This window comes from Hemicordylus capensis, chromosome 4 (genome assembly GCF_027244095.1).
Source record: "Hemicordylus capensis ecotype Gifberg chromosome 4, rHemCap1.1.pri, whole genome shotgun sequence".
In the NCBI taxonomy this organism is placed as follows: Eukaryota; Metazoa; Chordata; class Lepidosauria; order Squamata; family Cordylidae; genus Hemicordylus; species Hemicordylus capensis.
This window is the reverse complement of record NC_069660.1, coordinates 170,352,683-170,368,647: the sequence shown is the minus strand read 5'-3', so window position 1 is coordinate 170,368,647 and position 15,965 is coordinate 170,352,683. Positions and strand designations below refer to the sequence as shown.

At 45.4% G+C, this 15,965-nt stretch overlaps 2 protein-coding genes across 7 annotated transcripts in view; one reads left to right on the top strand and one right to left on the bottom strand.

Annotated features, from left to right (window-relative positions):
* The window catches only part of RELL2 (RELT like 2), a 43,776-nt gene extending 37,300 nt beyond the window's left edge, over window positions 1-6,476 (top strand). For both annotated transcript variants that reach the window (XM_053250267.1, XM_053250266.1), the window contains one exon: window positions 1,465-6,476. The gene's annotated coding sequence lies outside the window, so the exon portion shown is untranslated. The remainder of the gene's footprint in view (window positions 1-1,464) is intronic.
* Window positions 3,144-15,965, bottom strand: part of FCHSD1 (FCH and double SH3 domains 1) — a 52,416-nt gene continuing 39,594 nt past the window's right edge. For 3 of the 5 annotated variants that reach the window (XM_053250256.1, XM_053250260.1, XM_053250258.1), the window contains 8 exons: window positions 14,017-14,178; window positions 13,197-13,328; window positions 12,351-12,434; window positions 11,818-11,995; window positions 11,330-11,535; window positions 9,308-9,389; window positions 8,021-8,079; window positions 3,144-3,822 (listed from right to left, as the gene is read on the bottom strand). In XM_053250256.1, the coding sequence (XP_053106231.1) occupies window positions 3,757-3,822; window positions 8,021-8,079; window positions 9,308-9,389; window positions 11,330-11,535; window positions 11,818-11,995; window positions 12,351-12,434; window positions 13,197-13,328; window positions 14,017-14,178 (969 nt within the window). In that variant the 3' untranslated portion in view covers window positions 3,144-3,756. The remainder of the gene's footprint in view (window positions 3,823-8,020; window positions 8,080-9,307; window positions 9,390-11,329; window positions 11,536-11,817; window positions 11,996-12,350; window positions 12,435-13,196; window positions 13,329-14,016; window positions 14,179-15,965) is intronic. The other 2 variants (XM_053250257.1, XM_053250259.1) reach the window with 2 other exon arrangements.

The window sequence follows — 15,965 nt, the reverse complement described above, 5'->3', positions numbered from 1 at the left end:
CCAGAACTTGCCAACACTTGCTCCTCCCAACTCTGGCTGCAGAACCCTCAGTGAACAAAAGAGAGGTTAAATGCCCTTAGTTGATTGTACCCTGTTGTTATGCAGAGGCTAATAACTCAAGAAACACTGGGTTGCTCTTTTTTTCCTTTCAAAACAGCAAAGGATTATGCTTCAACACAGACCTGAACTTTAAACACATTTGAAGGAGCAGTAAAAAAAAGTTACCTGACAACAAAAAAGTGTAGCAAATGCACAAACCTGCTCTTTTTTGGAGGTAATATTTAAAACTGCTGTATCTCAGCCCCTTTTCAAAGGATCTGCATCAGATTTGGAGGGGTGGTGTCTCTTGTCACCTAGTTGATGCCCACCTGCAGCAGGGCCACACAACTTTGTCCCTCCTGTAGGAGTTGGACTACAACTCTGATCATCCCCGACTACTGGCCATTATGGCTGGGAACGATGGGAGCTGTAGTCCAAAAGCAGCGGGAGCTGTAGTCCAAAAGCAGCTTGGACTACCAAAAAATAAAAAGGAAAGGAAAGGAAAAGGTAAAGGGCACAAAATAGTTCTGACAGACAAAGTACAAACAGATGTCAGCTAGCAGTGTATAGAGCAAAGGGAGAGAACGGCTCCCATTCCTACCCACAGAAAGGGGAAGAGAATGCTTGCATAGCCTCTAGTGGTAACCCAAGGAATATCAAGGTGCTCAGTGACAGTACGAAGATGGAAATGTAACACAATTCCATGGGCCAAAGTTGTGCCGCCCTGGCCTACAGTCAAGCAGATTTGACAAACAGGTTTAATTTATGACCAATAGAATGTTCAGGGCTTATAACGGCAGAATGTGAAAACAACTCACCTTATACATTATACAAGCCCTGTCATTATAATTTCGTTTCCCACTTTCTCACCATCATCTTCTCTGTTGCCTTCCTCTGGCCAACGAACACTAAATGATTCCACCACAGGAAAGAGGCAAAGCTTCATGAAGCAAACTTGTACCATCAGCTGCAGGAATACAAGGCTAGGAGCTCTTTTGCACTAACCAAAGATTAATCCAGAAGCCTGTATAACCTATGCAGATCATGTTTGTCTAATTTGATTAATTTATTCCGCTTATAATGGGAAGAGGAGAAGGACCTATACAGAACCTCTTTTGCAATCTTATTTTAACCATCATCTTACTTTAAACCATAAGGGTTGAAAACTTAAAAACAAATGTATTTGAGATTTTCACGATGCCTAATTCTGTGCTTACACAGTGCAGACAGCCCTACTGCATTTAGGAGGGCCATTAGTTCTAAAGCAAGGCTAGCAGCTGGCCTAGCAGCCTCAAACTTCTGAGGATCCTCACTGCATGCTACGTGAGGTCTGCAATGCCAGCATGAGAAGCTGGGTCTTCAATTACCTTTGCATAGGTTTCTGTTCATGATTTCCTCTCCCCCCTCCCCTCTATTATCTTTCAGATCCTACCTGCTCCAGGTTCAGGGCTGCCAAGCAGAGGGATGCACAGAAAGCCTTCATCAGGCCTACAAGAATGAGGCAGCCAGGTTTACAACAGAGCAAGGCCTGGCCCAGAACAGCTACACTGTACTTGGCATGGCCAGAGCAATGAAAGGATATGCTGCTTCAACCAGTAAAATCACTGCACTCGGCAAGAACCTCACCCCCATCACAATAGTTATCCATCCAGCAGCAGAACTGCTCCTCACTGGAACAGGACTATTTTGTGGGTGTGTCCACATCACTGGAAACTCCTGCTTCCCCATTCTGGCAATAGCTTTGCTAAGTATTTTGCAACCATGTGTTTGGGGAGCAGGGGGAAACCCATCAGAGGACCTCTGTTGGTGAGAATTCTATTCTGTATTAGGCTGAGGCCCAACATGTGGTACTTGGAAGAATCCCAGATGTATACACTGAAGCTCTCAGCCACTGGCAGGGAAGGAAAGCAACTCATTGAAACAATGACAGCTCTTTGCAGCTGCTGGCTTTGTCATATCACCCTCTTCCCAACCACCCTGGGTGACCCTGCCCAAAAGTGCCTCAGGGTTTTCACATGTACCTCTTTTCTGGAGCAAAAGCCCCAGACTGCTCCAGGTGCTGCCATTTCAGCAACAGCATGAAATGCTGTTTCTCCTGCATGCTAGTCATCTCTGAGCCAATCATCAGAGTTAGAAATGCGGCTTCTGCTTATAGTGAGAAAGAGCAGAACCCAGCCACTGTAGGTGGTGTGAGTTTTGAGCTAAAGGAAGATGCTGGGGTGCCACTCTCCCCCCCACCCCCCATGTAGCTGTGACTCAGTTGCTGAGACAGACTGAGTTGTGCTCTAAGCTTAAGTACCCACACCCAGCCTGGCCAAGGAACACAGTATCCCCAACAGTGTTCCCTCTAACAGGGATTCCCAGATGTTGTTAACTACAACTCCCAGAATCCCCAAGCAAAAGCTACTGCAGCTGGGGATTCTGGGAGTTGTAGTCAACAATGTCTGGAAATCCCTGTTAGAGGGAACACTGATCCCCAGGGATAGACTGCATTGGGCTGGCAGCTATAGTGCCTGGGCTCTACCCAGACAGGATGAGCTAGATGGTTTCCAATCTTTGCCCAAGGCAACAAGCAGAGCTAGTATTACAACTCAGGAGCCGCAGTTATGCTCATTTATTTCTAGAAGTCTCTTATAGTGTCGAGTTCTGCCTCACTTAGCACAGGGAAAGCAGCTTTCCTTTGGATTGCAATATTCACACACAGCCACTCTTCTAGGCGGGTCCTCCTTCCAAGGATCCTGCTCTGGTTTCCACTAACCGTATTACCTCCTAGGGAGCAGTCAAGTAGAGCCTAGTTCTGAGGTCCTTTGCTATGGTGCTCCACCTGCTATGTGTGAGCAACTTGCAGGAGGAGGGGAAAGTCCGCAGCACACAGCTTGGCTGTGATAGGCTTCCCTCCCTAGGAACAGAGATATGAACCCGATTCTGGAGAGCAGCCTGTTAGAAGCTCCCCTGGATCCTCCCCTTCCCCATCACGCTCTTCTGTGTGTTCCAGTTAATGTCATAGTAAGCCATGAAACAAGGCCACGTCCTCCTCCTTCCATAAATTAATATTGAAATATGTAAACAAAAACTAACCCCATTAAAAGCGCTGGAAAAAAATGCACAATGAGGTCTCTTTATTGGGTCAGCAACCACCCAGCTGTTCCTCCTCAAAGAACCAGCAGAAGGAGCCAGCCCACTCTTCAGGGGACTGTAAAGAATTAATGGCTGCCCAAGAACCATCCTGCCATTGTACTTATTGCAAGGGGTGCAAAATAGTTCTGATAGGCAAAGTGCAAACAGATGCCAGCTAGCAGCATTTAAAGCAAAGGGAGAGTCCAGCTCCCATTCCCACCCACAGACAGGAGGGAAAGTGCTTGTATAGCCTCTAGTGGTAACTCAAGGAATATCAAGGTGGGTCCTGCCATTTCTGAGTTCTCAGTCACAGTACGGAGATGGGAACATGACACCATTCCTTGTTGAAACCTTCTGGAACAGCCAGTCTCTCTGGGCACTTCCTCATGTGTTGTGGTAGAGGCAACTGTGGCTATGGGAGAGAGGGTTGTCACCAGAGAAGCAGCAATTCCTCCTAGCACAGTCACACTGTTTACTTGCTGGTGCTTGGGAATGAGGGCTCCAAAGCAGCTAGATACACTCAACAGCTCCAAGCAGAAACTGCTTTGCTTAGGGGCACCTGGGCCTTCTCTGGCAGCCTAGTCCCCAGCAGATATAGTGTTAATCATGGCCAGACAGTGAATCAGCTTTTGGGGCTGTAGATGGTGGAGGTGGGGGAACCCGAACCTGCAAAAAGAAAGAGGCAGAAGTTGTGAAGTGTATAGACTCAAATTGTTGCACTATACCTAGATTCTTAGGGTACACGGCAGGATTTGGATAGATGGTACAGGATCCTGTTACTGTACTTTGCATGAAACTACTGGCAAAGGTTCAATTACCCTTACATATAAAGAGACCAAGATTCTGTCCTCTACCCTTTTTACGAGGATGGGGGAATCCTAAAGGTGAAAGAGAAGCTTGAGGAGAGCAATTTTTGAACTGAAAAATGACAGGAAGGAAATGAAGCCGCTACTCTCTGCCCTTCTTCCACTCATATTAACAGCTCATGGCTGCTTAGAATATTACAAAAAAGTGGTGGCAGGGGAGGTGAGGGAAGGAAGGAGTCAGAATGTCTTGCAATGTCCAGCCAGGCCCTAAATTGCATATTTATTCTGCCAGTGATGAAAAGAAACAGCTTTGTCTACAAAAGATATTCAGTCTGTGGGACATAAAGTCTTTGTTCAAGTTTTGGCAACAGAATCTGATGGTGCTTCATACAGCAAACTAATTATTCTGCAAGGCTATTTCATGTCTTAATGGAGGCCTAACACAGAGTATCTTCCAAGGATAAAAGAGCAAACAAAGGAAACTGCACCACAGGCCTATCAAGCAGGGGCTGTTCCAATTTTTTCCAGGATTGGGAAGCCACTTATCTAGATATCACCCCTACACATACACGCAGATTCCAGGCCTTGCCCAAACTTTTTTTATTCTGAAGCACATTTACATTTTAAAAAAAAAAGGGTTACACTTCCTCAACACAGACATCTTTTTCTTCTTTTTTGCAGTGGCAAGCCGCTGCACCATTCTTATTCATTTATTTGTGGGTGGGAGGTGATGGGGGATTGATTATGAGGCAAGTCAGACCCCAAACTCCATACCCTTGGATATGGCTTGCTACCTTATGAACTGTGAAGGACATGTCTCTTTCCGATCCATAAGGGAGTAAGATAGCACGATGCAACTGGCTTGTGTTCTGTGATGGGAAATTGGAAATGTGATGGGTTGGGACATGGCGGCCTACACTATATATTTACTGCCTGGTCTGAAGTATTTCTGAGCTGCTCTGTCATGCTTCATTTTATCTGAGTGGAAAGGGGGAGGCCTTTTGCCCAAGCAGGCTTTATCACAATTATTTACTTATTAATCATATTTTAATACCACCTAAAAAAACAGATTAAAATACACAAGACATAATAAAAAGTATTAAACAGTTATTAAATTATTAAAATTAATTCTGATTAAAAGCTTTTGAGAACAGGAGAGTCTTGAGGGTCTTCCTGAAAACAAACAGAGAAGAAGATGCTCTTATTTCAGCAGGGAGCATATTCCAAAGAGCCCAGTCCTGAGTCGCCACCAAACGACCCAGTGGCAACTGTAACCAGACCTTTCCAGAAGATTGTAATGGGTGGCAGGGTTCATGACAAAGGAGGTGCTCTCTTAAATAGCCTGGACCCAAGCCACTAAGGGCTTTTATAGGTAATAAATCAGCACTTTGTATTTCACCCGGAAACATATTGGCTGCCAGTGCAGTTCTTTCAAGACCGGTGTTATATGGTCCCTTTGTGTGGTCCCAGAGACCAATCTGGCTGCCGCATTCTGTACCATTTGTAGTTTCCAGACTATGTACACAGGCAGCCCCACATAGAGTACATTACAGTAGTCAAGCCTGGAGGTTACCAGCATATGTACCACTGTTTTAAGACAAGGTGCCTCTAAATATCAGTTGACTTCCTTAGGGCTCTACTTAGAGTACCTAGATGCGCCTCCAATGTATTAAGGTTTGAGTTGGGCATTCTGAAGATTGAGGTCTGGGCCTGGTTGTCTATTTTGACCTATTGGCTTAAAGTCAGATTTTTTCCTCGAGGATGGGTCTCTCTTATCTTGGCTGATGGAGCCACTTGGGCCCGGGCTATTCAGGACAAAATTGTGTCCTTAGGTCTGTCTATAGACTACCTGTTCTTGTTAAGTTATGACCAGGCTAGGCAGATCCTGAAGCAAAGACTCTTGGACTCTGAAATTCAACAAGAACTCTCCCGAATCCCCGATTGTACTAAAAGGAGGTTGGGTTTGAGCAGTTCTAGCTGGGGCCCTGCTGCCTATTTGAATGCTCTGAGCATGACGTGCTACCAGAGGGCCTTTTTTAGGGCAAGACATGACATGCTACCTTCAGCGGTGCTCTTGGGGAGGTTTCTGGGGATTCCTAGGGAGGATAGTTTTGTGCCCATGTGGTTACGGTATGGGGGAAGTTGAATCCATCCAACATGTTCTGTTGTGCTGTCCATTATATAGAGATTTAAGATGCTCCTTATTAACTCCTCTTCTGACACCCTTCCCAGGCTGTTCAGGAGACTTTTATGTTTCTTATCTTCTTGCGGATAGAATTTTAGATGTCACCTTTAAGGTGGCCAAATTTTGTTTTATTGCAGTATTGTTACAGCAGTGAGCTTTTCTTGATTAATTTTATAATTTTAATTGATTATTATCCGTGGATACTTATGCACATATTTCCTTCTTCCAATTGTATTTTTCTGTGTTATGAGATATTTTGTTTATGTCATGTTATGCTGACCTTGGGTCGTAAATGAAGAATTCTATTCTATTCTACCAGTTGCTGGGGAGCAATTGTTACGATATTTCTGTTTCTTGTCCCCTGCCCTTTTCTTATCTGTGTGCCACTTTAAAAATATGTATGAACAAAAAACTGGAAGCCTAACAACACAGACCAGTGCACAAAGATCTCCAACAATCTCTAAACACTTGATCCCACAAGAAGAAATGCATTATTCATGGAGGACAGGTCTATCAATGGTTACTAGTCTGGTGACTATAGATCACCTCCAGCCTCAGAGGCAAGGTGCCTCTCAATACCAGTTGCAGGGGAGCAACAGCAGGAGAGCAGGCATGCCCTCACCTCTTTGCCTGTGAGCTTCTCAGAGGCATATGGTGAGTCACTGTGTGAAACAGGATGCTGGACTAGATAGGCCTTGGGCCTGATCCAGCAGGGCTGTTCTTATCAGTGCAGACACACAGTCTCTGTTGGTATAGCATCAAGCTGAACATCACAGAGGAGCTAGACCTTATGACTGTAAGTTCAGTCAACTATTTCAGTGCTCTCCAAGAAAGAGTAAGGGGCAGGGTAATCTTCTACTTATCTGTGTGTGCTTTCCCTCTTACCCCTCTCCCTCTGCAAAGCCAAACAGGGGCAAATGAAAAGTGTGTTGTGCAGTATGTATTCTTCTGCCATGGCAGCTCATGCTACGCTATATTGTCCTACAATTTCATTATCTAGGACCTAGATAATGAAATTGTATGATTGCATAATCTTGAAGTCCCCCCACCCAAGAATGTTATGGGTTTGGGGGGCTGTGTAGAGAATTAGCTCAAGTTTGATGACAAACGGAACAGTTTATTCCTGTTTACTCAGAGCCAGCATTCCATTTTGGGAATGCAAAGCTGAAAATTGACTGTTGACAGTGAACACTACCATACACCTTAAGAGAGCTCTCAAAATTATTTTTAAATACAGCAGAAAGATCAGAAGGAAACAAAACTATGCTTTGATGCACGAAATGTTGTATTCCTCCACACCCCCAATTTAGCAAAAGGTCTTTTTATTTCTGAGCAAGTTATTCTGGTAGGGTTGTGGGTTTTTTTGCTTCCCACACACCCAGCATACAATTTACAGGAGATCGATAAATGTTTGGATCTGCATCACAGTGGGGGGACCAACTGTTTCTGGACTGGAGCAAAAGCACTTGATTATTCAAATATCACACTTATTTCAAATTCAAGGGAAGAAGAGACATCAGAGGTAAGACTAAAGCCTCACTTGTGTACAGAATCTTGGCAGTTCCAGTTTGCTGCCTTTTGCACAAACTCCAAGAAGATGTTTCTTTTCTACCTGAGAGTTTTAATTTGCATGGTGACTTTAAAAAAGGAAATAAAAATCAAACAGTTTACATCCATCCTGTAACTTCATTTAAATCAAAGATTAGATTACAGTCTAATCAAACTCTGGGATGTGCGTGCATGTGTGCGCATGAATACACACACACATACACACACTACTGTGGGGAAAGTGTTTTATGGTGATGTGGGGTGAAGAGCAGGGGAATCAAGGCCTATGAGCCATCCTATCAATAATGCATGAGAAAACACTTACTGGGCGAAAACGTGGCACATTCAGGTCAGTAGAACCGTGCCCACTTCCTTGCCAGCCACCTGGAAACACAAAACAAACACAGTACTGCCTAAGCCCCTGGTTCATTAACAATATACAAATATACCAAAACCTCAGGTTCAAGGCTCCAGGTCTCAACCATCCATAAAATCCCAATCATCTCAGAATAGCTCAATCACCATCTTGAGCTATTCTGGGGATTTCTAGCTTAGTATCTGACCTCTTAATACAACCTGCCAATGCCAGAGACCATCTTTTATAGAAAATTGCAGGCTGCTTTCTCAGGTAATTTAAAAGTTATTTACATCAGGCCTACTCTGACTTTAAGAACCAAAAGCAGCAGATTCCAAACGCTTGGGCTGGAGTGAAGACTGTTGCCATCTCATCTCTCCACATTTTTCTGCTGCTTAGAGCTGTTGTAGAGGAGAACAGACAGCCACTGGGGGCCACTTTTACATCAACGATTCATTGGAGGAGAAGTCCCACTCCTTGTAACTCCTGCCAAGTTTTCCTGGTGGTCATTTTCCTGGGGATTTTTAAAATCAGGCTTGCTGCAGCTTTAACAAGCAGCAGCAGCCAGAAGACTCTTGTTATCTTCATTTTATTGCATGTAAAAAGTTTTGAGAGGCTTTCACCTGAGAGGCAGTATAAAAATATTTACTTTTTTGCTTTTTAAATTTTTATTGGTTTTTACAATAGCTCTTACACTTCAAATTACATTCATTTATCTAATTCTACATAAGTAATTATTGACTTCCTGCTTGCCTATCTGCGCAGTTCATAATAACTATACATATAAACCGTTGCTTTAATAATTCAAAACATACATACTCACAATGCTACTCAATTTTACCCAACCCAATTTGCTGTTATTACTATATTTCAAACCCCACTGAAAAGTCCATATTGGAAAAACAATTCTTTAAGTAAAATAGTTCCCAATCGTCTTTAAAACATTCCAAAATTCTGTCTCTTATAAGTGCTGTAAGCTTTGCCATCTCAGTATATTCCAAAATTTTTATCAACCAGTCTTCTTTTGAAGGCATTTTAGTGTCTTTCCATTTCTGGGCATGTACTATCCTGGCCGCTGTGGTTGCATACATAAAAAATGTTCAGTTTCTTCTGGAGAACTCTCCTTGAGTTACTCTCAGCAGGAAGGATTCTGGCCTCTTAGAAAATGTATCTTTAAAGATTTTCTTCAACTCATTATATATCATATCCCAAAAAGCCTTTGGAGAGGCAGTATAACTATAATTTAAACAAACTCACCTCCCAGTAGAACTTCAGGAGATGCTGCACTATGAACAAGAATCGGAGGGGAGAAGGCTGGAGGAGATGGTGAGAGCAGTTCCTGAAATAGCAAAGGCAGGCTGCCATCAGTGGGCTCTCAAAGCAGGGGAAGGGAATTCTGAAGAGGAAGGCAGAATCCAGGCAAGTGTTTTCCCACATGCTGGTATGGGGGGTGATATACTTTGAACTAGGATCAGCACGGCTTAGCCAAGGAACCCATGGCTCAGCCATGGAACGTGTGAAGAAAGAGTGTCTTGAAACACATATTTACTTATTTAGTATATTTGTATACAGCCCCAAACTCATGTCTCTGGATGGTTTACAAAAAACTAAAAGGGATTAAAACAGTTTAAAACCACAATTCCAGTTTAAAAGCTTGGTGAATAAATTACTTATAAAAAGCTGTCAGAGTTGGGGAAACTCTTATTTCAGCAGGGAGTGCATTCTAGAGTCTCGGGGCAGCAACAGAGAAGGCCCATTGCTGAATAGCCTCAGATAAACTGGTGGCACCTGTAGACAGACCTCTCTGGGTGGTGGGGCTTATAGCAAAGAAGACGTTCTGTTAAACACCCCAGGCCTAAACTGTTTAGGGCTTTATAGGTTATAACCAATACTTTGTATTTTGCCCAGAAACATATTGGTAGCCAGTGTAGTTCTTTTAATATAGGTGCAATATGGTCTCTTTGAGATGACCCCGAGATGAATTCGGCTGCAGCATTTTGCACCAATTGTAGTTTCCAGACTAAATATATAGGCAGTCCCACATAGAGAGCATTGCAGTAATCAAGTCCAGAGATTAACAACATATGCACTACTGCTTTGAGGTTATTTATCTTAAGAAATGGATGCAGCTAGTATATCAGCCAGAGCTGAGAGAAAGCCTCTCTGGCCACTGCCTCAATTTGAGTCACCAGAGAGAGGTGTGGATCCAGAAGCACACCCAGACTGTGTACCTGTTCCTTCTGGGGGAGTGTGATCCCATCCAGAACTGGCAGCTCAAAACTGTTTCCTGGGTTCCAACCCCACATAATAAATACCTCTGTATTATTTGGACGCAATCTCAATCATGTATGAAGTGTCTTTACCTGTGAGTAGCCATAACCAGCTCCCACACATCTATTACTAGGGAGAAGGGCTTCCAGGCCAGAAAATATGACTTAAGAACATAGGAAACTGCCATATACTGAGTCAGACCATTGGTCTATCTAGCTCAGTAGTGTCTTCACAGACTAGCAACGGCTCCTCCAAGGTTGCAGGCAGGAATCTCTCTCAGCCCTATCTTGGAGAAGCCAGAGAGGGAACTTGAACCCTTCTGCTCTTCCCGGAGCGGCTTCATCCCCTGAGGGGAATATAGTGCAGTGCTCACACATCGTCTCCCATTCATATGCAACCAGGGCAGACCCTGCTTAGCTATGGGGACAAGTCATGCTTGCTACCACAAGACCAGCTCTCCTCTCCAGACTTCCAGGCTGCTTTGAGCTTTGGACACCTCTCATTTTAGAAACTGGGCACAGATCAGCAGCATCCTCTTTTGTGTTTCCAGGAGAGATCACACAATAGCCATAAAGCCCTATGCTGCTCCTTAGTGCCCACAGATGGGGGTGGGGGGCAGAGAAAGAAGCTAGGTGTTTTATGATCTAAGAAAGGCTCATCATATCAGTGCCAAAACTATCAAGAGTTCAAATCCTGCATAGCTTTGGAAGCCAACCAAACCTTGTAGAGTTAGGGAGAAGGAACAGGGAATCATCCTCACAGCCATGCTTCCCTTTGGAAGACTTTCGATTGTCCCTGCGAGAACCCTTCTCTCTCCCCCTCCCCAGTTCCAAGCTTGGTCACACTCGCTAGAGACGGAAGGGAGTGAGCGCTGTTTGTGAACTGATGTTTGTGAACCAGTTCACAAGATGCTGGGTGCCACCAACTGGCCTTTGCAGCAGTCCAGACTTCGTTTCCAGGAGAAGGCAAAGAAACTGATCTCCCCATGCAAGTAATATAGGGACTCACCTGCTCTGTTCTTTCCTGAGTGCCGGTTATTTCCTGAACTACCAATGACGGGAAGACTCCAACCCTCCCATTGAAGTCTCCTTTCCAAAAGCCATCATCTATGGCTCCCTCCTCCCGGGTCAGCACTCGGATGATGGCTCCCTCAGGGAAGCTGAGTTCCTCTGCACTCTGCCCTTCATAATCATAGAGGGCTCGTACCAGCCGAGCTGCAAACAAACAGAGGGCACAGACAGCATTACAAGGTGTGCTCAACAATACTCTTTGAGGAAGGGCAGGATAAAAGTGTAAATAAATCAATACACTCTTCAGGGGAAGGCTCTTTTGGTGGTCAAGTTGGGCAGAGGCCTCTTTGGATTCTGACCATGCAAGGCTTGATAGGCAGGGAAGAAAAGCTTTGCTAGGCATGCATGTTTCTACCTCCACATATATGTGCAGCTCCAAATAGCTTGTGGCACCCACAGACCACCCACTCCCTCAGCAAGACATACCTCCAGGCTCCAGCATCAGGTCCATGCTCATGATGTTCGTCAGCTCCCTCTCCAATGCCATATCGGAGGACCCTTCTTGGCTGTTCCCATCTGGGGCTGTGCACTCCCTGCTTATCGAATCCAGAAACAGGAGGTACTTCTCAGGGACATACCCAACCTGTCCTGCTCTGTTACGTGCCTGAAGGCAGGTGGGAGAAGCGACACTAAGAAATGCCTTTGAACAAGCATGCACCAGTGCTTTCTTCTGCGTGTGCTGGGGAAGACTATCCAAGAGGTCAGATTGCAAGAAGCTGACTTCCACCCAAGGCTATAATTTAGGTTCTGCTTTCTTTCTGTTATAAACCATAAACTAGTGCTCAGTTGACTCCCTGACACTGCCATCACTGTCAGAGGGACTGCAAGGAGTTCTGCCATCCCCATTATTCATTGAGTTATCCTGTACTCATTCACACTATTGTGAGCCACCCCAGAACTAGACTTCCTTGTATGGCTTCTGACATCGCATTGCTGAGAGAAAGTTTCCTTTCACCAACCTTGACCCATTCCTCCATGTCACCATCTTCAATGACCTCCAGCTCCTCCCCCTGGACAATGGACAGCTCATCAGACTGGCAGGCCTGGGAGGAAAGGAGGCCCATCATAAAGTCAGCTAAACTGGTGGCAGAAGCACACTTTGCAATGCAAGAGTCCTACCCTAGCTTTGCAATACTGCCTATGCCACTTTAACATGCCTTTAATAACAAACTTTAATACAAACTATTACATTTTTCCAATATTTTGTGCAATTTTACATTCTCAAATAAGTTTGAAGATTCCAAGAGATTTTTTTTTACTTCTCCTAAGACTGCTTACATCTGGAACCTTTAAAAAATTTTTTTTTTACAAAGGTGCAATACTATCTACAGAAGAATTAAATTATATTCTCTGCTGAATCAATTGCATAAAGAATATCCCTTTAAATATACAATTCCACCCTAACAGCAAGATCTACGTAGTCAAATCCCACGTTCCTTAACTCTGATATCCACTGTTTCGAACCTATATACGTTTCAGAAAGTGATGTACATTGTTTCTGATTTATATACGTTTCAGAAAGTGATGTACATTGTTTCTGATTTTCCCAGGTGCACAGCATGGCATGAGGGACCCCTCTTTTCCAGAATCCCAGATGGAGGATGTAGCAGAGTGCTGGTGCCACTGAGCAGTAGTAGAGAGACACTGGAGAGGCTGCAAAAGCACTCTCTCTTGCTTTGTTCTCTCCTTTGCTGTTAGGAGGCTCAACAGATGAGTCTCTTTCTTGAGGACCCCAACATTCTCGAGTTGCCCCTACCCAAGCTGCAAGCAGTGGCACAGACCTAGGGGAAGATAGAAGTTATTACCTGGTATGGGAAGAAAACTCTACAGGAAGAAGGATAGACACGAGCCATATTTGGGCTTGGCCTTGTGTCCTCAAACAATTCTGTGCTGTCATCATAATCTTCAAAATCGGCAAGATCAAATTCTTCTGCCTGCTGAAACATTTAAGTCATTCCTGGGGCAAGTTATGTGGTAGGGCAAGAGGCAGTCCAGGACAAAAAGGGTACAAGGACAATATGATGCCCCCCACCCCCATCTGTGGGTGGGTGCTCAGCATTTTCAAGCCATGTTGTTGTGGTGGCAGCAGCAGCATGTGAGCACACTCAGACTATGCCACAGGTGTTCACATCAAGGGGCAGGGTGGGTGGGGAAGAAGAGGTAATCCACAACAAGATGAGGAGGGGCAAATTAACAGCCAGCCCTATAGGGTGAGGAAGGGTGGTGGCAGCAGGGAGGCCCTTGGGGTAGGGCCAGCGTTGGCTACCCCGTGCTCCTCCTTGCATGGGCCTCACCCTGGGCCAAGCAACTGTAAGAGGCACACAGCTAAGGGCTACAAATGAATGGCACCAGTAGTGGTCCAAATCCTCCATGATCCTGAGGCTGGGCACCAAATGCCACTCCCTCCTGTGCACACCCCTTCCCCCTTCTTAAAGCAGGGCAGGAGGCCATCTTGCTGCCTTGCTAGTGCCCCAATAATCTGCTGCCTGAGGCAACCACCTCACCTTGCCTCATGGAAGGGCTGCTTCTAAATGATGCAACAACATAGACAGGAGACATATCACTTGTTACATGGATTTCAATTCCATTTGTCTGTCAGCGATGATGGGGAGAGGCAGCTCTTACCATAGGAGTCGATCCTCTCTCAGACCTGCGGGCTTCACTCAGCCGCCGCTCTTGCTCCATTTCGTCTAGCACCTGCCCCATGGCACTCGCTAGCCAGGTGTCTACATCAAGGCCAGCCTGACGCAGCAGTGCTAATCGTGCCTCAGATTTCACTTTGCTGATCTGAAAAGAAGGCAACAGCGTGATCACAAGGCAGTCATCAACCCCAGTTCCTTCCTCATTAAACTGGCATATCCAACTACAAGGGGTTGCCCCAAGGGCAAGAGACAATGACAAGTCTGGCCTTTTGATGTATACAAGCAGCTGCAAAGGAAAAGAACACACTGGAATTGCATTCAGGACATAAAAGGCTACAATCCTCATGACCATCCATGATCTTTGTGCCCTGGAGACTTGATAGAAACTTTCCCCTCCACCATTAACAACAACAACAACAACAACAACAACAACAACAAAACCCCAACCTTATGAGAACACATAGAGCACCTATTCCAATGTATATAGCCTGCCATTTGAGTTTTCATCTTTGGTGTGTCAAATCAAAGCTGTTTAAGATGTGGCAATGTGAGTCTGCTGTCTGAAGGAAACAGATAAATCCCACTGGATGCCCACAAGCTCTTGGGTACATCTAAAGTAGCTTTTTGGATCCTCACCAATATGTTTCGCCTGCAAAGCACTTAGGATTCAGATTCTCAGATTTCACAGGATTCATTTCCCATAGCAACGGTGTCTACCCATCTTCTGATCATGAGAACTAATAATGAAATTAAGTTTCAAATTCTCTCCATGCACTGCTCCTCTCTTCTCTCCACAGCAGCATCCTTCTCTGCTGCTGGCATCCAAGGGCGTCCCTTTGAGTGGGTTATGATTCTCCATGTGACCCCTAAGGCAGGATTATGCAAATAAGAGTCTTTAAAAGGTGGAGAAACATGACCCCACTCAGTTCTTTTAGTCCTGTTTAGATCCAAGGCAATTCTCCTCAGCTTTTGCTCAAATCTTGTTTCACTTTCATTTCTGGCTCATACTTGTTCATAGGTTCTCTTTGCTTGCTATCTGATGGTTTGTCCTTCCTTCCTTTAAAAAAGGGGGGGGGGAAAGGAATTTCTCTCTAAATGTTTCATTTATTTCCCTGCCTTCCTCCATTCTTCCTCCTCTATCTTGACTGGGCTCCTAGCCCTCTTACTATCTCTGCCTTTGTAGGGAGCACGCTAGATATGTGCTCTACGTATGGATTAGAAAAAGGAAAATTACAGCAACACTTTCTGAAGCCCCTCCAAGCAGCCAGCAAGCCGCCCTGAGGGCAGCAAAGCCGAGTTTCGCTTTCGGGAGCAGAGGCCTCCCAGCAGGACGCTCACCCTGCTGCTTAGCTGACAGGAGGCGTTCCTGAACTCCTGCCCGCTGAACCAGGCGTTTGGTTAAAAAGAAGAAAAAAACCAGTAGAGCAGAGTGCCCGCACCACCAAACAGCTGATGGGTGGTGCTCCGGAGTTTCTGCCCACTCAATCGGGCGTTTGGGGCACAACAGAGGAAGGGGGCTTGGAATCGAGTACACGCCCCGCCAAACAGCTTTCGGGTGGCACTCCGAGGCTCCCACCTGCTCAGTTGGGCACTTTTCTTGGCGGCGGGGTTGGGGCACGAACCAACCTCCAATCTTGTTCCCGCTCACCACCGGCTCCCAGGGCTGAGGGCCTTTGTTTTACCCAGCACTTTCACCCGCTCCCCGAAGTCTTGTGGAGTACGTGGCTGCTGATATCTGCCCCCCCTCAAGTGATGGTGGCCTCCACCAGTGGTCTGCAGGACCCAGCCCCAGAAAAATGCAGGCAGCATCTCAGAAATCGATGGCCTCTGGGAGTGCAGGATCGGGCCACGGAGCAGCAAAAACAGCATCCACCAGAACTGTGGTGACCAGGAGTGCTGCAGCTCAGCCCATTTTGGGCCTTCTGATTCTTC